At 36.2% G+C, this 17,414-nt stretch overlaps 1 protein-coding gene across 7 annotated transcripts in view; it reads right to left on the bottom strand.

Moving 5' to 3' along the window:
- Window positions 1–17,414, bottom strand: part of LOC135847985 (FERM and PDZ domain-containing protein 4) — a 192,751-nt gene that overhangs the window by 60,754 nt on the left and 114,583 nt on the right. The window contains exon 1 of one of the 7 annotated variants that reach the window (XM_065367740.1): window positions 3,667–3,880. The exons of 5 other annotated variants lie outside the window; for them this stretch is intronic. In XM_065367740.1, coding sequence (XP_065223812.1) covers window positions 3,667–3,863 — 197 coding nt within the window. In that variant the 5' untranslated portion in view covers window positions 3,864–3,880. Of the gene's footprint in view, window positions 1–3,666; window positions 3,881–17,414 lie in introns of those variants that run through there. One more of the 7 variants, XM_065367744.1, reaches the window with a different exon arrangement.

Genomic DNA, 17,414 nt, shown 5'->3' with positions numbered 1-17,414 from the left:
GCGTCGAGTGCACGTAGACGAGATTTTTAAGTAGGGGAGATGCAGGGATGAAGGATTTCACTTCATTATTTTTTATACAGTAGGTAAAAGTATACGGAAACGAGGTAGCGAGACTTTGAAAGTATCGAATATTCAGAATAGAGGAGTGGTATCGGCCTTAGGTGGAATTCACGATAACGAGTCACCTGACTTTTTTCATTTTCCAAGTCACACGCAAGCAAACCAACCATAGACGTCCTTGAAAATGTGGCAAAACCTCAAATGTCAAGGATGTAAAAAGATAAAACCAATTGGCGTGGGTTGCGTGGGCTGAGCAGCGAGCTGTTTTAAATGTCGCCTGTTCAATAACTTGTTGTGTAGTTGTTATTTTGTCGCTGTCGTTTAAAGCATCAGATTGGTCTCTTCATTTGTCTGCGGATTTGCTGCATGGCCTCGCGAACTTTTCGAATACATACAAAATGTACAAATGCCTGCGTCTGTCGAGCGTGCAAAAAAACGTATTACGACGAAGTTTCGCTACTGGTAGCTTAAGACGCAATTCGCGTTTCTGATCTAATTTTCAAAAAAGAGTAAACTTTATTCAAAATTTTCGCATCGTTAAAGATATAGAATTACGTTAACATTTCGATCGCAGACGAGAAGACACGAGGGGGCAGAATGAAAGACGCGACTCTGGCTCGTAATTCCCCGGCGTTTTATAAAACTCCGCTCCGATTCGAATACCGGAGAATTTATTACGGCGTGGTAATGAATTTATAGATACGTAGTCGCCGGAGCATAAGTTTTCTGCACTTTTACGCAAACCAAACAGAAAAAAAAACATCAATTTTGTTTTAATTTTCTGTATACTCTTTTACGATGCTTTGTCAAGGTGAAAACAACACGGATTGCATTGTTAGCAAATTGATACTTGGTCGAGTGTTTTTCGTTGTTGAAGAAATTCATCCTTATCCTTGTGTAATTCAATCTACAAAAAGATCCCTACTTTTTGACGAGCGATGTTTTTTAATCGCGGTTATTTCGCCGCAGGTAATCCTCAGTTTCTCAACCGAGAATTGGAAACTGTTCTCGGATGATGAGAAAAATTGAAATTTTAATCTCGTTTGAGCAAACTCGTAGAAGTTGAGGAAACTTTTTTTTTTGGAAAATTCCGCAAAGGTAGGTATTACCTAACGAATTCATTTTCTCGTGTTTAGGATAATGAATGGTACATTTCCTTATTTCGTTTGATTTTGGTTTTAAAAACAGGGTGTTTCCGAGAGAAGTCACGTTGAAATAATCAACGTCAATTTTAATTTCTTTTCAAAAAAAAAAAAAAAACAGAGATCTCCATGATTTGTTATTGCTTTTAGCTGAAATTTCTCAAAATCAAATTTCGCGGAGCAAAAAATGTTGATTTTTAAAATTTTTAGTAAATTTTCGAAAATAAACGAAATTTTGCTACCACATACGTCAATTTTTAATTCAAAAAAGTCGGCAAATCACGAAAAAAAAATTTGAAAGTCATTTAACCTATAATCAGAGGTAAAATTGACTCTTCAAATGAAAAATCGAAAAATCAATTTTGACCGCTCAAAATTTGATCCTGGGGCAAGGGAATCATTTTGATGCATTCTGATTGGAATAGATCAAGCTACGTAAAACAAGAAAACACCTCTTAAATCCTCGAAACCAAAATTTTGACAACTTAATTTATCGTTTAAAATTTTGATTTTTTCACATCCAACTTCTTCAAAATTTTTGGAATAAAATTTATTTTTTGAAAATCTAATTAATAATTTTTCAAGATATGATTTACGTATATATTTAAAAAATTCATCCTACGCTGAAAAAGTGGGACTTGACATCAAATTTTTTCATTGCCTATTTTTTTTTCAAATTTCGAAACTTTAATTTCGATTCTAAAGATTCAATTTTAAAATTTTTCGTGTGATTAAAATCAAAACATAAGTTGCAACTGCCCAATCACACTTTTCAAGATTTTATGGATTTTCTTGTTGAAAAACTTATATAAAAATACTTACACTTTTTTCTCACACAAGAAAAAAAGTGATCCACAAAATACTTTGGAAATTGAAAAGAAGCAAAACTTGAAGATTTCCATTTTCTTATGTAGCAGATGCGCAACTATTTTTTATTGGAAAATTATTTAGGCTATAAAAATATACTTTTTCTCATCTCATCTCGAAAGTGAGTTCTCAAAATGCGACATTGCATGAAATATCACCAAAATGAAAGATTTCTAGAGTTTCAGTACGTCATTTACATTTTTCGCCATTTTGTACACAGTTTTGTTGAAAAAGGGCCCCCCAAAAACACTATATTCCCAAAGGATACCAAAATCGAACTTCAAAACAAAAATGTGACCAGAAACTGGACGTTTTCAGGAATACCTAATCATCAAACTATAAATTTGTTCACGCAAATTTGTAGGAAATTTTGAAAAATTCCAACCTCTATAAGACCTTAAATTTTGCAGTTGGACCGCATAAATGCAAAAATAATTAGCAAAGAAAGTGAGAATTTTTGGAGGGAAAATGAAACATTTTTCAATTTTTGCAGGCAAAAAGTAAAACTTTTGAATTTTGACAAATTTTTGGCAGAAAGCGAGACTTTGACAGTTTTATTTTAGCAAAAGGCAAGACTTGAGAATTATTGGTCCAAAAGTAGTACTTATTTGCAATTTTAGTCAAAAAGTGAGGATTTTTGGCAATTTTAGGTGAAAAAAATTAAGACTTTTTATCTATTTTGATAACAAGCGAGAATTTTCGTCAATTTAAGGTGAAATCGAGACTTTGTGAAATTTCAAGCAAATTGTCCCAAAGACGGTACTTCTTAGCAATTTTTGACAAAAAGTGACATTTTTGGTAATTTCTGTCAAAAAAAGCAACATTTTCCAAAAAGTAATAATTTTAGACAATTTTTGCCAAAAAAGACAATTTTTAGTCATTTTTGGCAATTATTAAGACTTTGTGGCAATTTTTACAAAAAGCAAGACTTTTTACTCATAGAATCATTGAATCAAGATTTGGAAAAATTAAATTAAATTTTTTAAATCGATTTTAATTTTAGTAACTTATTTGCTTGAGAAGTAATCGAGTACGAGCTCTGATGATAGCTATCTCGTAGACTACCATCTGGAAGGAAAATGAATGAAATTCATGTCCAAGTGGGCAAGACGTTTCTTTTTTGGAAACTGATTAAAATCATTCGCGTTTCAAAATCCACAACTAGACTTCTCAAGACTTGAATATAATCCTTTTTAAATTATTCACTTGCTTTTTAAACGAATTTTTAAAATATATTTTCATTTAAATTGTTTCATTTTTCTTAATTCTCAATTCTTTTTTAGAAAAACAAACAGGTGTTTAGAAACAATTTTCCACAGCAAAAATCATAGTGATCTATATGAAAATTGAACGAATGATTGGTGGATAAACATAAAACAAAATACAAAACAAATCACCCTTGGAGCTTACGAAAACTCAACTCGAACCAAAGAAATCCAAGAGGTACGTAAAAAAAAAAACTCGAAAGAAACTCGACAACACAAAACACCACATCAATTTGCAGGAACACCTGAGGCACCCCGAACAACAGAGAATCAACGAATAACATATGTATAAAACACAATTTTTTAAGAATTACACCAAAAAAACAACTCACTTTGCATGAACACCACCGCAATCGCACAAACCGTTAAAACGCGAACAATTCAGATGGTTGTATTTTTGGCGAATTTGCTCGCTCAATGAACACGACGACGTTAGGGAATTTTTAAAAAACGAAATCCGACCGCCCCGATAATTACTCGTACTCGTATTATTTGTACACACGGAATACGCGTTATTTTTCGAACGCATGTCATAGTGTGGCTTGGCCTTAAGACAAAATGACCAAGTTGAATGCAATCGATCACGACGACCGTTAGTAGGTCGTGGTCAGTTCGAAATACACATCTAGAAGCTACACATACCGGAACACAACAAAACGTCGTCGTACAGGCAAAAATGGAAGCTTGTCATTGTACCTAAAAGGTGACATATCCTGTTCTTTCGAGACAATCTATACCGTACGTATGTACATTTTCAGGTCATTGTTCATTGTAGAATCAAAAAATTTCTTCTCTTTAGAACTACCGGTTTATGTACATTTTACCTAACTTACCTATAGTCGTACATAATAAGTACCAAGAATATATATGCGAAATTTCTTCGCCGATACATCGACGCGACATCGACATCGCTTTCTGCAGCAACTTGAAAGCTCGTCATCATCTTATACTACAACAGCATGTAAACTGTTGGTTCAAGGTTGATATCTCGACGAGAAGAAAAAATAATCAATCATTTCTAACTCGGGGTTCATTTTTCAAACGAATCACTACATCTCATTTACATTCGCCTTGTGTTTACTTATTGGCCGAAAATTATAGACGTTAAATTGTGGCAGGCGTTAAGCGATCCGGGTGATTTATTTATTTTTTTTCGCCATCTTTTTCAAAGAGACTCTCTTCCCTCTTTCGAATCAACATCGTGGTGTCATTTTTCATACTCGAGTACACCTCGACCATCAGCTACGTAGCTATAGACCACATCAAGCGTGTAAGCCCATTGAAATTCAAACTTTTCCACCTACAACAGCAACCCAACCAACGTGCTCTTAAAATAGCCTTATAAACCCATCTCCAAGTTAAATACAATTAAAGGTACATCGAGTTACGATGTACCATCGCCATTATCGACATCATCGCCATTATTCACCCAAACGTAAGCTGCTTAAGTAGCCCGGAAACTTTCAAACGAAATTATTCTTCCGTCAATATTATCTTTGAAACTATCTATCGAATCTGCCTGATCGTCCACCCTCTTCATCCTTCATCTTCTACTTACTTTCGTATGATTTCTTCCAACGCCTACTCGTTAGATAGCCCAATAACTTCACACGTAGGCTATAATTTCGCACAATTTCCTATTTCCAGCGCTATATACTACAAAGCACCCTCGCTTGTTTTCAACTTTCCACCGCAGGAATCTGTGTATTCGTCAAACCAGCCCAGCGAATTGTTGCTTCCTGTACCACCTCAGCTCACACAGAGGTAAATGTAAACGAGGAAAATCGAAATTATAATAACAATTACCTTCCAAAATCCAACCAACCGCACGCCGAATACTCGACTCGTCCATGTCGTCTGATTTATGAACGTACAAGTTGACAACGCGATACGTGTAATTTCCTAAAGTCTTCATTATAAAGCCCGAGCGAGAAGAGATTTTGAAATGGCTCGGCGTCGTCGACACCGACGCGATGCCGACGACGTCGTGTAATTTGTGTGTGTGGCCAATTTTACGAGCATGTACAGCTGGTTCTCACACAGTATTATACACGAGTCTTCTGTGTCTGACAACAACGATGCGTGTAGTGTACTATACCCGGAGTTGCACATTTATTTTTCCAAATTATTTTTAAAATTAATGCGAGTAAGTGCGTATTATGTATGTATTTTGGTGTTCCAGGTTTTGTCAGAGTTCAACAACATTGTCACCTAATTTTAGTACATTCGTATGGTTTAATTCGAAACACGACTGTGTAGAACTATGGAAAAGCAAAATGTAGAGAAAAAATTGATAGGTACCTACCTATTTTAATGAAAATTAAACCATTTTTGAAGTTTGATGATTAAAACGATCAAACAACAAAAATAAATTTCAAAAATACGCATGTTTCCTGAAAAGGAACAGTTCTTAATCGTCAATGTCATTAAATGATCAATATGAAAAAAAAAAAAATAGTACTAAAATTTTTTTATGGAGTCATATCACCACACTAACTAAAAAAACACTTTCATTTTCTCACTTTCGGACTAGCTTAGGAGGTACATGTAAGGGAGGAGGACGTTCCTCTTTTCCAATTTCTTGATTTATGTTTAAAGCATAAAACTTTTATGGGCAACCATTGAGTATGGTCTCAGTCCAAAACCGTAAATTACGAATACTACACATAATTATATTGTTAAATGTTCGGTAATACTAATTGCGAGTTTAAAAAATTCAAAATTTACATTCGATTTTCGGATGTGATACCCAGTTTATCAAATGAGGAACAAAATTACGGACGAACATACCTACTTTGTACAGTATCCTACTGAGACACCCTCGAGAGCGGGTCAATGACCTTAAATAGTCGGACAGGTGGACCGATAACCTTGGGAAGCCATACTGACGCGTCAATGACTATATGAGAGGCCGAAGAGGCAGACAATCGATTTTGGAAAACTAGACAGGTAAATCAGCGATCTTTAGAATCCAGATACACCGGTGAATGACCTTAAGAAACCAAACAGACAGGCAAACGGACCTTGGACAGCCAGACAAGCAGTCACACAATCTCGAGAGGCCAGCAAGGCAGATCAATGACCTTAAGAGGCCAAACAGACAGACAAACAGACGACGTTGGGAAGCCATACTGACGAGTCAATGACCTCAAGAGACTAGACAGGCGACTTTAGGAAGCTAGATTTTGAGAGCCCAGATAGACGGGTCAATGACCTTAAGAGGCCAGACAGACAGACAGACAGACAGACAGACAGACAGGCAAACAGACGACCTTGGGAAGCCATATACTGACGAGTCAATGACCTCAAGAGACCAGACAGGCAAACAGGCGACTTTAGGAAGCTAGATTTTGAGAGCCCAGATAGACGAGTCCATGACCTTAAGAGGCCAGACAGACAAACCGACGACCTTGGGAAGCCATACTGACAAGTCAATGACCTCAAGAGACCAGACATACAGGCAGACGGACGACTTTAGGAAGCTACATTTTAAGAGCCCAGACAGGCCGGTCAATGACCTTAAGAGGCCAGACAAAAATACAAGAGACCTTGGACGTCTAACCAGACAGACAATTATGTGAATCTGGACACCGGACAGGTAGGTCAGTGACCCTAAGAGACCCGTCAGACGAGTAAATGACCTTATAATTGGGCATATAGGCGGTGAGACGACCTTGGGAAGTCATACTGACGGGTTAATGACCCTAAGAAGCCAGACAGGCAGACATACGACCCTGGGAAGCTAGACAGATAAGTCAGTGACCTTGAGATTATAGACACACGGGTCACCTTGGACGGCCAGAGAGGGACTCAGACTAAGGGAACGCAGAATACGGGTATGTCTGTCCACATTTTGTTCCCTGTGTTTAAATAGTCCATGAAACAACTTTTTAAAATTTTTAGAATTTTCAAAAATTCGGTAAAAATTCAAAAATGAATTCTGGCTTTTGAAATTTTGGTTAAGAGGGGTTTGAAACACACTCTTTCGATCTGGTATGGTTTAATTCACGTCAGAGTGTATGAGTTCAAAATGACAGCCTTGCAAGCATAGCATTTATTAGAAATTTACAATAATTTTTTAAAATAAATTTTCTGAGGAAATTTTTAGGTTTTTGGCATTTAATACATAAATCTTGTAAAATTAAAAAAACTGGATGACCTAGAATTTTAAAAGCTCAAGTATGGTGGCATTTAGGAGGCTCGTAAAAAAAATACTTAATTTGAAATCCGGAAATTAACCCTTTTGAAAACCCAGCAAACCATAAGCCACACGAAATTTGTAATTTTTTCATTTTTTGGGAATTCATTGTAGGGCTTACGTAGCTCACATAAAAAAAATAAAATAAAATTCGAAATTAACGCCGATAAAAACCCCAAAATACAATTTTTAAAATTTTTTCAAGATTTGAGAGCATATTGCGAGGCATATAAGACTTGTATGGAACTTTGAAATCGTGCTACATCGAAAACATAGCCAAGAATACGTAATTTTCAAATTCCAATTTCAATGTTTGACCAAAATTGAGGTAGGTGTATCGCTGTACGGCATCAAAATCCTATTTTTTCAAAAAATTCAAAACGATCATGAAGGACAAAGAAAAACCTAAAGAGCACTCAAAAATACACTATAAAACCTTGTTTCAAATAATGAATTTTATTTTTCGATTTTCAGCAAATTTGAGACTTGAAGGTACATGTATTCCATTTTAAAAAAATCAAATTTTGATAATATTGCAAAGACAGCTGAAATTTGGTTCATACCCCATTTTTGACCTCCAAGACTGTGGTTTCAAATTGTTCTGGAACTTTCAGCAGATTTTGGAATTTTTCAGTTCTGGAGAAATTGCTATAAAAGGGACGCAAATGAAATTCAGCATCTGAAAATTTGGTCTGATGGTAGGTATTTTTGATTGCTCTTAAGTACAATTTTTTTGTCTGTTTCAAACATTTCCTACAAGTTTGGATACCTACTTTCTTCGAAGAATTTCTAAAAAAAATCAAACTCAATTTTTTTGTTGAAGTAAAAAATTTAGAGCGATTCCCAAATCAGAATACCAAATACTTGAAGACTTCTTTTTCTTTCATTAGCACTTCGATTCTAATTCAAAAAAGAAGAAAAGAAAAGGAAAAAAATATCCCAGCCAACTACTTGAAAACAATCCACTCAAATTGTACTTTTACATGGAAATTCAAATGAATATTGTTCGATGTTCGCATACAATATAGGTAGCCTAGGTAGTAGATAGGTGTAGGTAGGTGGACTAGGTACAAATACGTATCAACAGCACAAGCACATCGAGATTTGAAACTTGATAGGTAAACTCATAAATAAAGTTTTGATTTGTGCGATACCTATACGATTCAAAATGGGGATTTTTTTTTTCAATAATCGTCGTTGTTAGCCGAATTTCATAAATCACCGAGGACGACACCACGGATAGAATATGTAATCCTAGTTTTCGAACCAAATTTTATCGAGGCTTGGCTTGTAAAACAGAATCGTGTCCGAGTAGGTCATTTTTACAGCCCATCGTGATAAAACTCCACACATTGAGAGCACCGATATCCTACAGGAAAGAGGTAGGTATCGAATCAAACGCACGCAGGGGTAAAATAAACTATATACCCTACATTTCTGAGGCTCCGAGAGGAAAAAAAATGCTTGCCAAGTTTCGATAATGCAGTATCTTGCTCTTGGGATGAATCTGGTCGAAAGTAATTACAACATAAGGCATCATGCTATAATAGCTGTACGAGTCATTCACGCGAAATATTTTCGAACAGATTGCACGAATAACTCATTAATTCGCTCACTCGAGCTCGTCGATTTATAGGCTGAAAAATGCGAATTTATTAGAAAATAACCATAACGCGGTAACATTGCCGTCGTCGAATTATTCGCACGAAATCAATACCAAGCGAAAATAATCATATACAAAGCGAACTCCTCAGGCAAAGGCTCCTTATTAGAAAATTTTTCCTTGGCAAATCTGTTCCTGTTCCTGTTCGTGATGTACGAGTATATTTACGTACGCCAGTCGTAAGCAGAAGCACTATTTACGTTAAACTTGAGAGCTTTTACTCGATTCGTGTTTGCTAGTTTTATAAGGGGCATGGGGATCTAGAGAACGGCACAGATTTCGGTCAAAGGTCTCGTTTTGTCGACTAAAAAACCCACATTACGATGCTCAGTTTGTTGGAAAAATTGTATCCAAGGTTTAAACTATTCGTTGGTGGAATATTGAACTCCTTCATTATCGAGGTTGAGCGTATAAAGGCGAAATACTCGTAATTGAAATGCTTCGTATTTTAATTGAATTTTAGGCCGGAGTCATCGACTCTTCTCGGATGAGTAGGCTACTCAAAATTTTGAAAATTTGACCCTAATTTGAAACACTTTTGCGGTTCTTGCGAAGATACTCGGAATTGATAATGGGTTTATTTTAGTCGCTTTATTATAAATCGGATATGGAATCGAATGAATATTAAGGACCACGGTGCCGATACGATAGGCTCTTTACTATTGCTCTAGTCCTCTGTCCTACAGATGAAATTTTAGACTGGAGAGAGATTATTTCGCGTTTCAACTATGTACTAAATTCAATAGTGAATTGATAAAGGTATCTATATCAAACTTTCCAAGTGGACCTACTAACATACAGTTATACGATTTTTTATTTATACTCTCCTCTCAATATTAAATCAAATGAAAATTTCTCTGAAAAATTCTATAAATACACGTAAATGTCCTTCGATATCAAACTCAGTCATGCAACTAACACAAATACATAACATAAACTTTTCCACGCTACGTGTTGAACATGATAAAAGAAGCGGCCATTTCGAATTCCTCAGTCGAACTGAACTTGTCGACGTTCATTGGGACAGTTTTAGAAAATAACTACTTCAATCAAACAAAACTATGAAGTTATCTATATTCGTAAACTTTTCAAAGCAGAAAAGAGAAAAGGTATTTTGGGAAATATTCCATTTTCCGTTTCCAAAGGTATTTCTCAACATTTATCTCGCTAGCATTATTCTCAAACTTGCAAACATTCTCAAGGTTAACCAAAATATTTTCATGCTATAACTGAAGAGCAAAGACCAAATAACGTGAAATTTTTTCATCCTCAGGCACAAATGGTTTGGTTCGTAGGTACAAGTTCATTGAAGTTAAAGCCGTCTAAACCACACAAGTTTGCGTTATCGGGTTATCGACCCCATAATTAAAAAATTGTTTGATTTCAAATGTCATGGCCAGGCATTTCATTAACGTAATGAAACTCGATCATTATTTTAAGACGAGATATTCACATTTTCAATCTCCAATTTTAATGGAAAAAATATGAAAAATGAAAACGAATGAAAATATTTTCCAACCCTAATTGACATAATAGGTACCTATAATCAAAAAGAGAGAAAAATACACACTCAATTTTTTTTTAAACAACTATTTTACAGGTTTTTTCCAGCACCAAATTTTCTCTTCAGAAGAAACAAAAATATTTTCAAACACCTAACAAAATTTAGGCAAACAAATACGTAAAACAGAAAGTCAATAAACTCGACGTAATTTTCCGACTAAAACATCAATCAAAATGCTCCGAATCGAAACGACAACATCAAATCCAAAATCCAGCACGAAAGTTGAGCTTTATCCACACATTTGATACAGGTTCCTATGATCTGGCAACATCTTCATCTTCTTTATGTAATCGGTATACCGTACAAAAAAGGGAAGTTTTCGATTACAAATATTCACTCTGACGGAAAGAAATTCCAAGTTGGGTTACTCAAATCTGCGAATTCTGATTTATGTAAATTAATTAAACCGTAGATATAAATAAACAATACGACAACATTTACACTACTTTGTTGGTACAGACTAAAAATAAATTCGCTTTTGCTGAGCAAATGAGTAAATAAATCCCTACGAAGAATACTTTACTCGTACCTATGCTTTGTCGAACTCGAAGAGGTAATGAAAAATAAACATCGTTCTTTAACTCAAAATGAACTTTGAATCGGAAGCAAAGACTGTGGAAAATTTATTGAATCGGTTACAAGATTATTTTTTTCGATTAGCTGTAGTTAACTACATAGAATGATAACGGTTTACTTTACGCCTACGTTCGCAATATTCTAATAAAAAAGACAAAATCTTTTTCAAACTTGAATATTTTATTATTCTTTGAGAAGAGTGAAGAGTTAATCGCAGAGATAGATTTTTTTGAAAATGAAAATGAAGAATTTATTATCTATAAGTCTTTATTCGAGATGTTTCTAGGACTGAAACAAACTGGAAAATTTTCGTTGTCTGTAAATTTGATTTCTAGAATCGATTACAGCGACTTTTAAATTGATCTAGGCCCAACAAAAAAAAAGTAGATTAATGAAAATATTATCTGGGATGATTTCAGTACCTGGAGCGCTGTCAACTTTTCCTGGAAGGTTCAGATCGGCTTGAAACTGATCGCATTCGATTTGAGAGGTCAATTTTAAGGGGTAGAGGCAGTTTTTTTTTGGTAAAACTTCCATCTTTTCTGATTTTAAATTATCAATTCTGAATCTTGAATCTAAGTATTTTGTTGAAAACCACACGAACAGATTTGCTCCAAGTTTAACTATAGCATCGAGATATGAGCCCTCAAAGTTCAGCATTTTTGCACAAAATTGCCAGTGCGAAAAATTATACCGCTCCCTTCCTCCAACTTAATGACTAGGGTATAAATGAAGAAGGTTATTTTACTAGACTATACCAAGAGAAATCTGTAAAAAAAAAAAAAAAAAATCGAAATCGAAGGACGTTAAGCAATTTAGCCAACGGAAAATTCTCCTTTTTTGCCCACTCCAAAAACTTCTAATTCATACAAAATATTTTTTCAAGTTCAAACCTTACACTCGAAATTTTAGCTTTTAACAACATTTATTAAGAATTTCAATCGAGCCTCTCCACCTCGAATCTCTCACTTGGTTTCACTTCAATTTTGTGAAAATATAGTAATTTGCCCACGTCAGATTTCGAAGATGTCAAGAAAAATGAAATAGACTGTGTTTCGAGCTTTCCAGTAGGTTCTAAATCCTCAAAAAAGTGGGGGAAAAGGACATCATCTTTCATTCCCGACTATATCTTAAAGTTTGGTTTTGGAAATTTATGTGATTGCTTTGAGGAAATCCTTAATATCCAGATTGAATGATTTAAACTTCAATCATACGAGTATCTAACAAGCATTATAATCCAATTTTTAGCACAACTTTTTGCAAGAGAATTTTATTTAAATTCAAAATTTAGAAAAAAAAAACGGGAAGCTGTGTCACTGATATTTTACACGTGGCAATATTGCAAAATTTTCAAAGGTCAGTTGAAAATCATTTCTGACTCTTCTTTCGAAAAAATTGTCAACATAGCTTTTAGTCGACTTCTCTCTCATCCTTCACTTTCCTCGCCCTTCCCCTCCCTCCCAGGGCAGCTTCAATACGTCCGTCACAACGTATTCTTTTTCTCTTCCAAAAAAAGAGCCAACATTGGAAAAATTAAATTCTTGTAATTTTTAAAAAAATGTAAGTAACTTAAGTGGCCGAAAGTTACTCGTACTTGAAAAGTGACCGAGTACAATCCCCTGGGATTAAATTTTGAGTAGCTGAGATTGATTAAAACTTCTGAAACAATTACAATACGCGCTGAAGAGAAATTATTACTCTGTTATTAGAGGCTCCAAAAGTGGTTGAAATCGATCATAGGGGTCGATTTTGGTAGCAACAGAATTCAAAGGCTATAGGTGGATAAGTATGGTGAATTTGCCCCCGAGAGCTTCAGGGTTGATATTTGCATGGAAGGTTGGTACCCTTGAGCACCTTCCGTCACGAAAGTTTCAGACCCCCCGGACCCCCCGTTTTTGAGAAACCCCCCCTTTTCTAAAATTACAATAAAAATTTTTTTCTCAGCCGCATGTGAACCGATTTTTTTAATTTTTTGGTATGTTGTAAACATCCATAAGAGGCATCCCCACAAAAAATTTCAACCCCCTCCCCCCATATTTTCCCCTCAAAATGGCGTTTTTTAGTTTTGTTTGCCCGTTTTAGCAATGATCATGATTCGGCACAAAAATGCGAATAGCATTTTTAAATGTATTTTTGACTCCTACAAAACATATATTTTTTTCAAAAAAAAATTTTTGGTGGGCCGTGGTCAAAAATTGAAAAAACCAACAGAGAGGGTTAAAAATGGATTCTGGTGTAAATCATTGTTCTTGGTAAACAAGGTGTCGTTTCCATATGAATCGAACCCCCCGAACACGAATATGACGCCCAATCTTATGCTACCCTCATCCACACCCCTCCAGCGCCTCTGCCCCCTTCTCAATTTTTACTATATCAAAAATTCAGCTATTTTCGTAATATTGGTGTCGTTTCCAAATGAATCGAACCCCCGAACATGAATATGACGTCCAATTTTACGCTACCCTCATCCACACCCCTCCAGTGCCTTAGCCCCCACCTCAGTTCCTACCTACTATATTAAATATTGAGCTATTTTCATAATGTTGGTATCGTTTCCATATGAATCGAACCCTCCGAACACAAATATGAATTCCAATTTTTTGCTACCCTCATCCACACCCCTCCCCAGTGCGTCTGCCCCCAACTCAATTTTCACTATATTGAAAGTTCAGATATTTTCATAATGTTGGTGTCGGTTCTATATGAGTCGAATACCCCGAACACGAATATGAAGTCCAATTTAGCTCTACTCTCATCCATCGCCTTTCAGGCTACAGCCAGCTCGACAATTTTTATTATTTGAAATGCTAAACCTATTTTCATAATGCTGGGTGTCATTTTGGCACGAATGGAAACCTCGAAACTTGAATGTTAAAGTTTGAACCTTGCGATGGTCATTGTTTTTCGAGTTTTCAACCTTCGCGAAACATACTTTTAAAAGTAATAACAACCCGAGTAATTATTTGTAGAAGATTGATCAGAGTTGGTGAAAACATTTATGGTTTAGGTGGGGGCGGAGGCACTGTATAGGGTTGTGGTTGAGGTTAGCATAAAATTGGACTTCATATTCGTATTCGGGGTGTTAGATTCATATGGAAACGACACCAACATTTTGAAAATATCTGAACTTTCAATATATAGTGAAAATTGAGTTGGGGCAGAGGCACTCGAGGGGTGTGGATGAGAGTAGCGTAAAATTGGACGTCATATTCGTGTTCGGAGTGTTAGACTCATATGGAACCAATACCAACATTACGAAAATATCTGAACTTTCAATATAGTGAAAATTGAGTCGGGGTAGACGCACTGGGGAGGGGTGTGGATGAGGGTAGCAAAAAATTGGAATTCATATTTGTGTTCGGAGGGTTCGATTCATATGGAAACGATACCAACATTATGAAAATAGCTCAATATTTAATATAGTAGGTAGGAACTGAGGTGGGGGCTAAGGCACTGGAGGGGTGTGGATGAGGGTAGCGTAAAATTGGACGTCATATTCATGTTCGGGGGGTTCGATTCATTTGGAAACGACACCAATATTACGAAAATAGCTGAATTTTTGATATAGTAAAAATTGAGAAGGGGGCAGAGGCGCTGGAGGGGTGTGGATGAGGGTAGCATAAGATTGGGCGTCATATTCGTGTTCGGGGGGTTCGATTCATATGGAAACGACACCTTGTTTACCAAGAACAATGATTTACACCAGAATCCATTTTTAACCCTCTCTGTTGGTTTTTTCAATTTTTGACCACGGCCCACCAAAAATTTTTTTTTGAAAAAAATATATGTTTTGTAGGAGTCAAAAATACATTTAAAAATGCTATTCGCATTTTTGTGCCGAATCATGATCATTGCTAAAACGGGCAAACAAAACTAAAAAACGCCATTTTGAGGGGAAAATATGGGGGGAGGGGGTTGAAATTTTTTGTGGGGATGCCTCTTATGGATGTTTACAACATACCAAAAAATTAAAAAAATCGGTTCACATGCGGCTGAGAAAAAAATTTTTATTGTAATTTTAGAAAAGGGGGGGTTTCTCAAAAACGGGGGGTCCGGGGGGTCTGAAACTTTCGTGACGGAAGGTGCTCAAGGGTACCAACCTTCCATGCAAATATCAACCCTGAAGCTCTCGGGGGCAAATTCACCATACTTATCCACCTATAGCCTTTGAGATTTTTTTGTAAAAAAATAGCATGTTATTTCTACCATTACTTATCAAAAAAAAAATCACTCAAAATTCAAGTACGTACATAATCAACTTTGACAGCTCAAAATTTGGGAGGTGTAGGTGATATGCTCTTTCATCCAGCCAAATTAAGCTGAATCAGAATTGATATAGCATGTAAAGGTTCACTTCGGCCGGAAACAACTTGAAAATCTCCTCCAACAACGCTGGATGTTTGTTTTTTATTATATTAAAAGACTTTCAAAGGATTGGAAAATTTTCTGATATCGAACGAAGACGAAGTTTTCTGACCCGATTTTCTATATGTACTCGTATGTGGCCTAAACATAGCCTACGCCGCGCCCCGAAGAAGGAAATTTGTATCTATACAAAATGTACTATAAATAGACGAACCTATTCTTATATAGCATCTTGATACGAAAGACAAAAAAGAAAAACTAATATGTTAAATGGGTTTCTGGCTATGACGTCATCGTGATAACACAAAAGGAAAAACACGACGACGACAGGGTGAGGTAGGGCGGCAGTCGGTTTGACTTCGGCTTCGGTTGTATGTGTAATGTAAGGCGATGTGTGTAGCCTAGAATAAGAAAATTTCGTCAAATGCCATCGTTTCGGATGACGACGTATCGTGTATAGTCGGAAGTGACGAAGGTAAATGCGGAAAATTAATACCTTTTTGTAAGAGAGCGCAGACGAGACGACGAAAAAGGAGAACAATATCGTTAGAAATATAAGGTAATCAGCGAATTGAATGCGTATACGTACGTTTACGTAAAGGTACACGTTACCACATATTCGAAGGCATGTAACGTTAAACTTTTCCTATTAATGGGGCCTTAAAAACAGGGTTATTTTTTCGTTCGTAGCCTTATATAGTCCAATACGATATCAAATTTCGTAAATCTGATCGACATAGGTGGAGGTGCGGGAAAATTTGCTCAAATTAAGGTATTTCAAAGGTATCGGGTTTTACAAACGATTAACACGCGGCGTACACAAGGCTCAGCTAGCCACAGGGCAAAGTGCGTGGGGGTGGGCGACTAGGACGCGACGAGACGTACAAAGGGTAACGAACGAAAGCGCCTGATATTGGTTCGTGATGGCCTAAAACAATGGCGCTAAACAGCGCCTCGGACGACAATAATTCCAAATGTACTTATAATAAAGAGATTTTTATAAGCATTATATGCAAACATCGGCGGCGGCGGCGGCGGCGTCTGTTTAGAATCCGTAACGAAACTGGAACTAAACCGGTTTATCGGTATATTGTGCGCTCTGCGCTGGAATACCTATACCTACTGGAGGCGTTTGGAAATGAACGTATTTGTATGTACAAGTAAGTACATAGTACGCATAGACCGGAGACCACAGACCGGAGACGTACTCGTATATAATGCGGATGGTCATGCGGCGTTCGCGACTCAACATACTACAACAAATCGAGTCGAGTAAAATGGACACGCTTCTTTGAACAATGCATCATTTAGCAGAACTTGTTCAACTTTTCGCGTATCGTGTCTTATTTGAACGGTTTATTTTGTACGCACGTTTCGAATCTGTTTTTCGATACTTATTGCTAGCGTAGTACATATTTAAAATCGGCTAAATCGTATGGTTTTTTTTCCTACTGTACCGTTTCATTACGTCAACCTATGATCCGATAACCTATTAATGAAAATGAAATACGAATTATTTATGGATTCTCGCGAACCGGTTAATATGAGTGATTAAAATAGGACAAATAATGTGTCGAGTCTATTCTCAGCACAAATTGGCCCAACTTTTGGGCAGAAGATAATATTTTTAATGAGGGAATTAGGTACCTACTTGAAGGAAATCACCTCGAGAAAGTTGGATTAAAATTTCGTTTTGATTTTTAGATAGAACATG

The sequence above is a fragment of the Planococcus citri genome, chromosome 5 (assembly GCF_950023065.1).
Source record: "Planococcus citri chromosome 5, ihPlaCitr1.1, whole genome shotgun sequence".
NCBI classification, from domain to species: Eukaryota; Metazoa; Arthropoda; class Insecta; order Hemiptera; family Pseudococcidae; genus Planococcus; species Planococcus citri.
The sequence above is the reverse complement of the archived record's forward strand: the minus strand, read 5'-3'. Positions and strand labels throughout refer to the sequence as shown.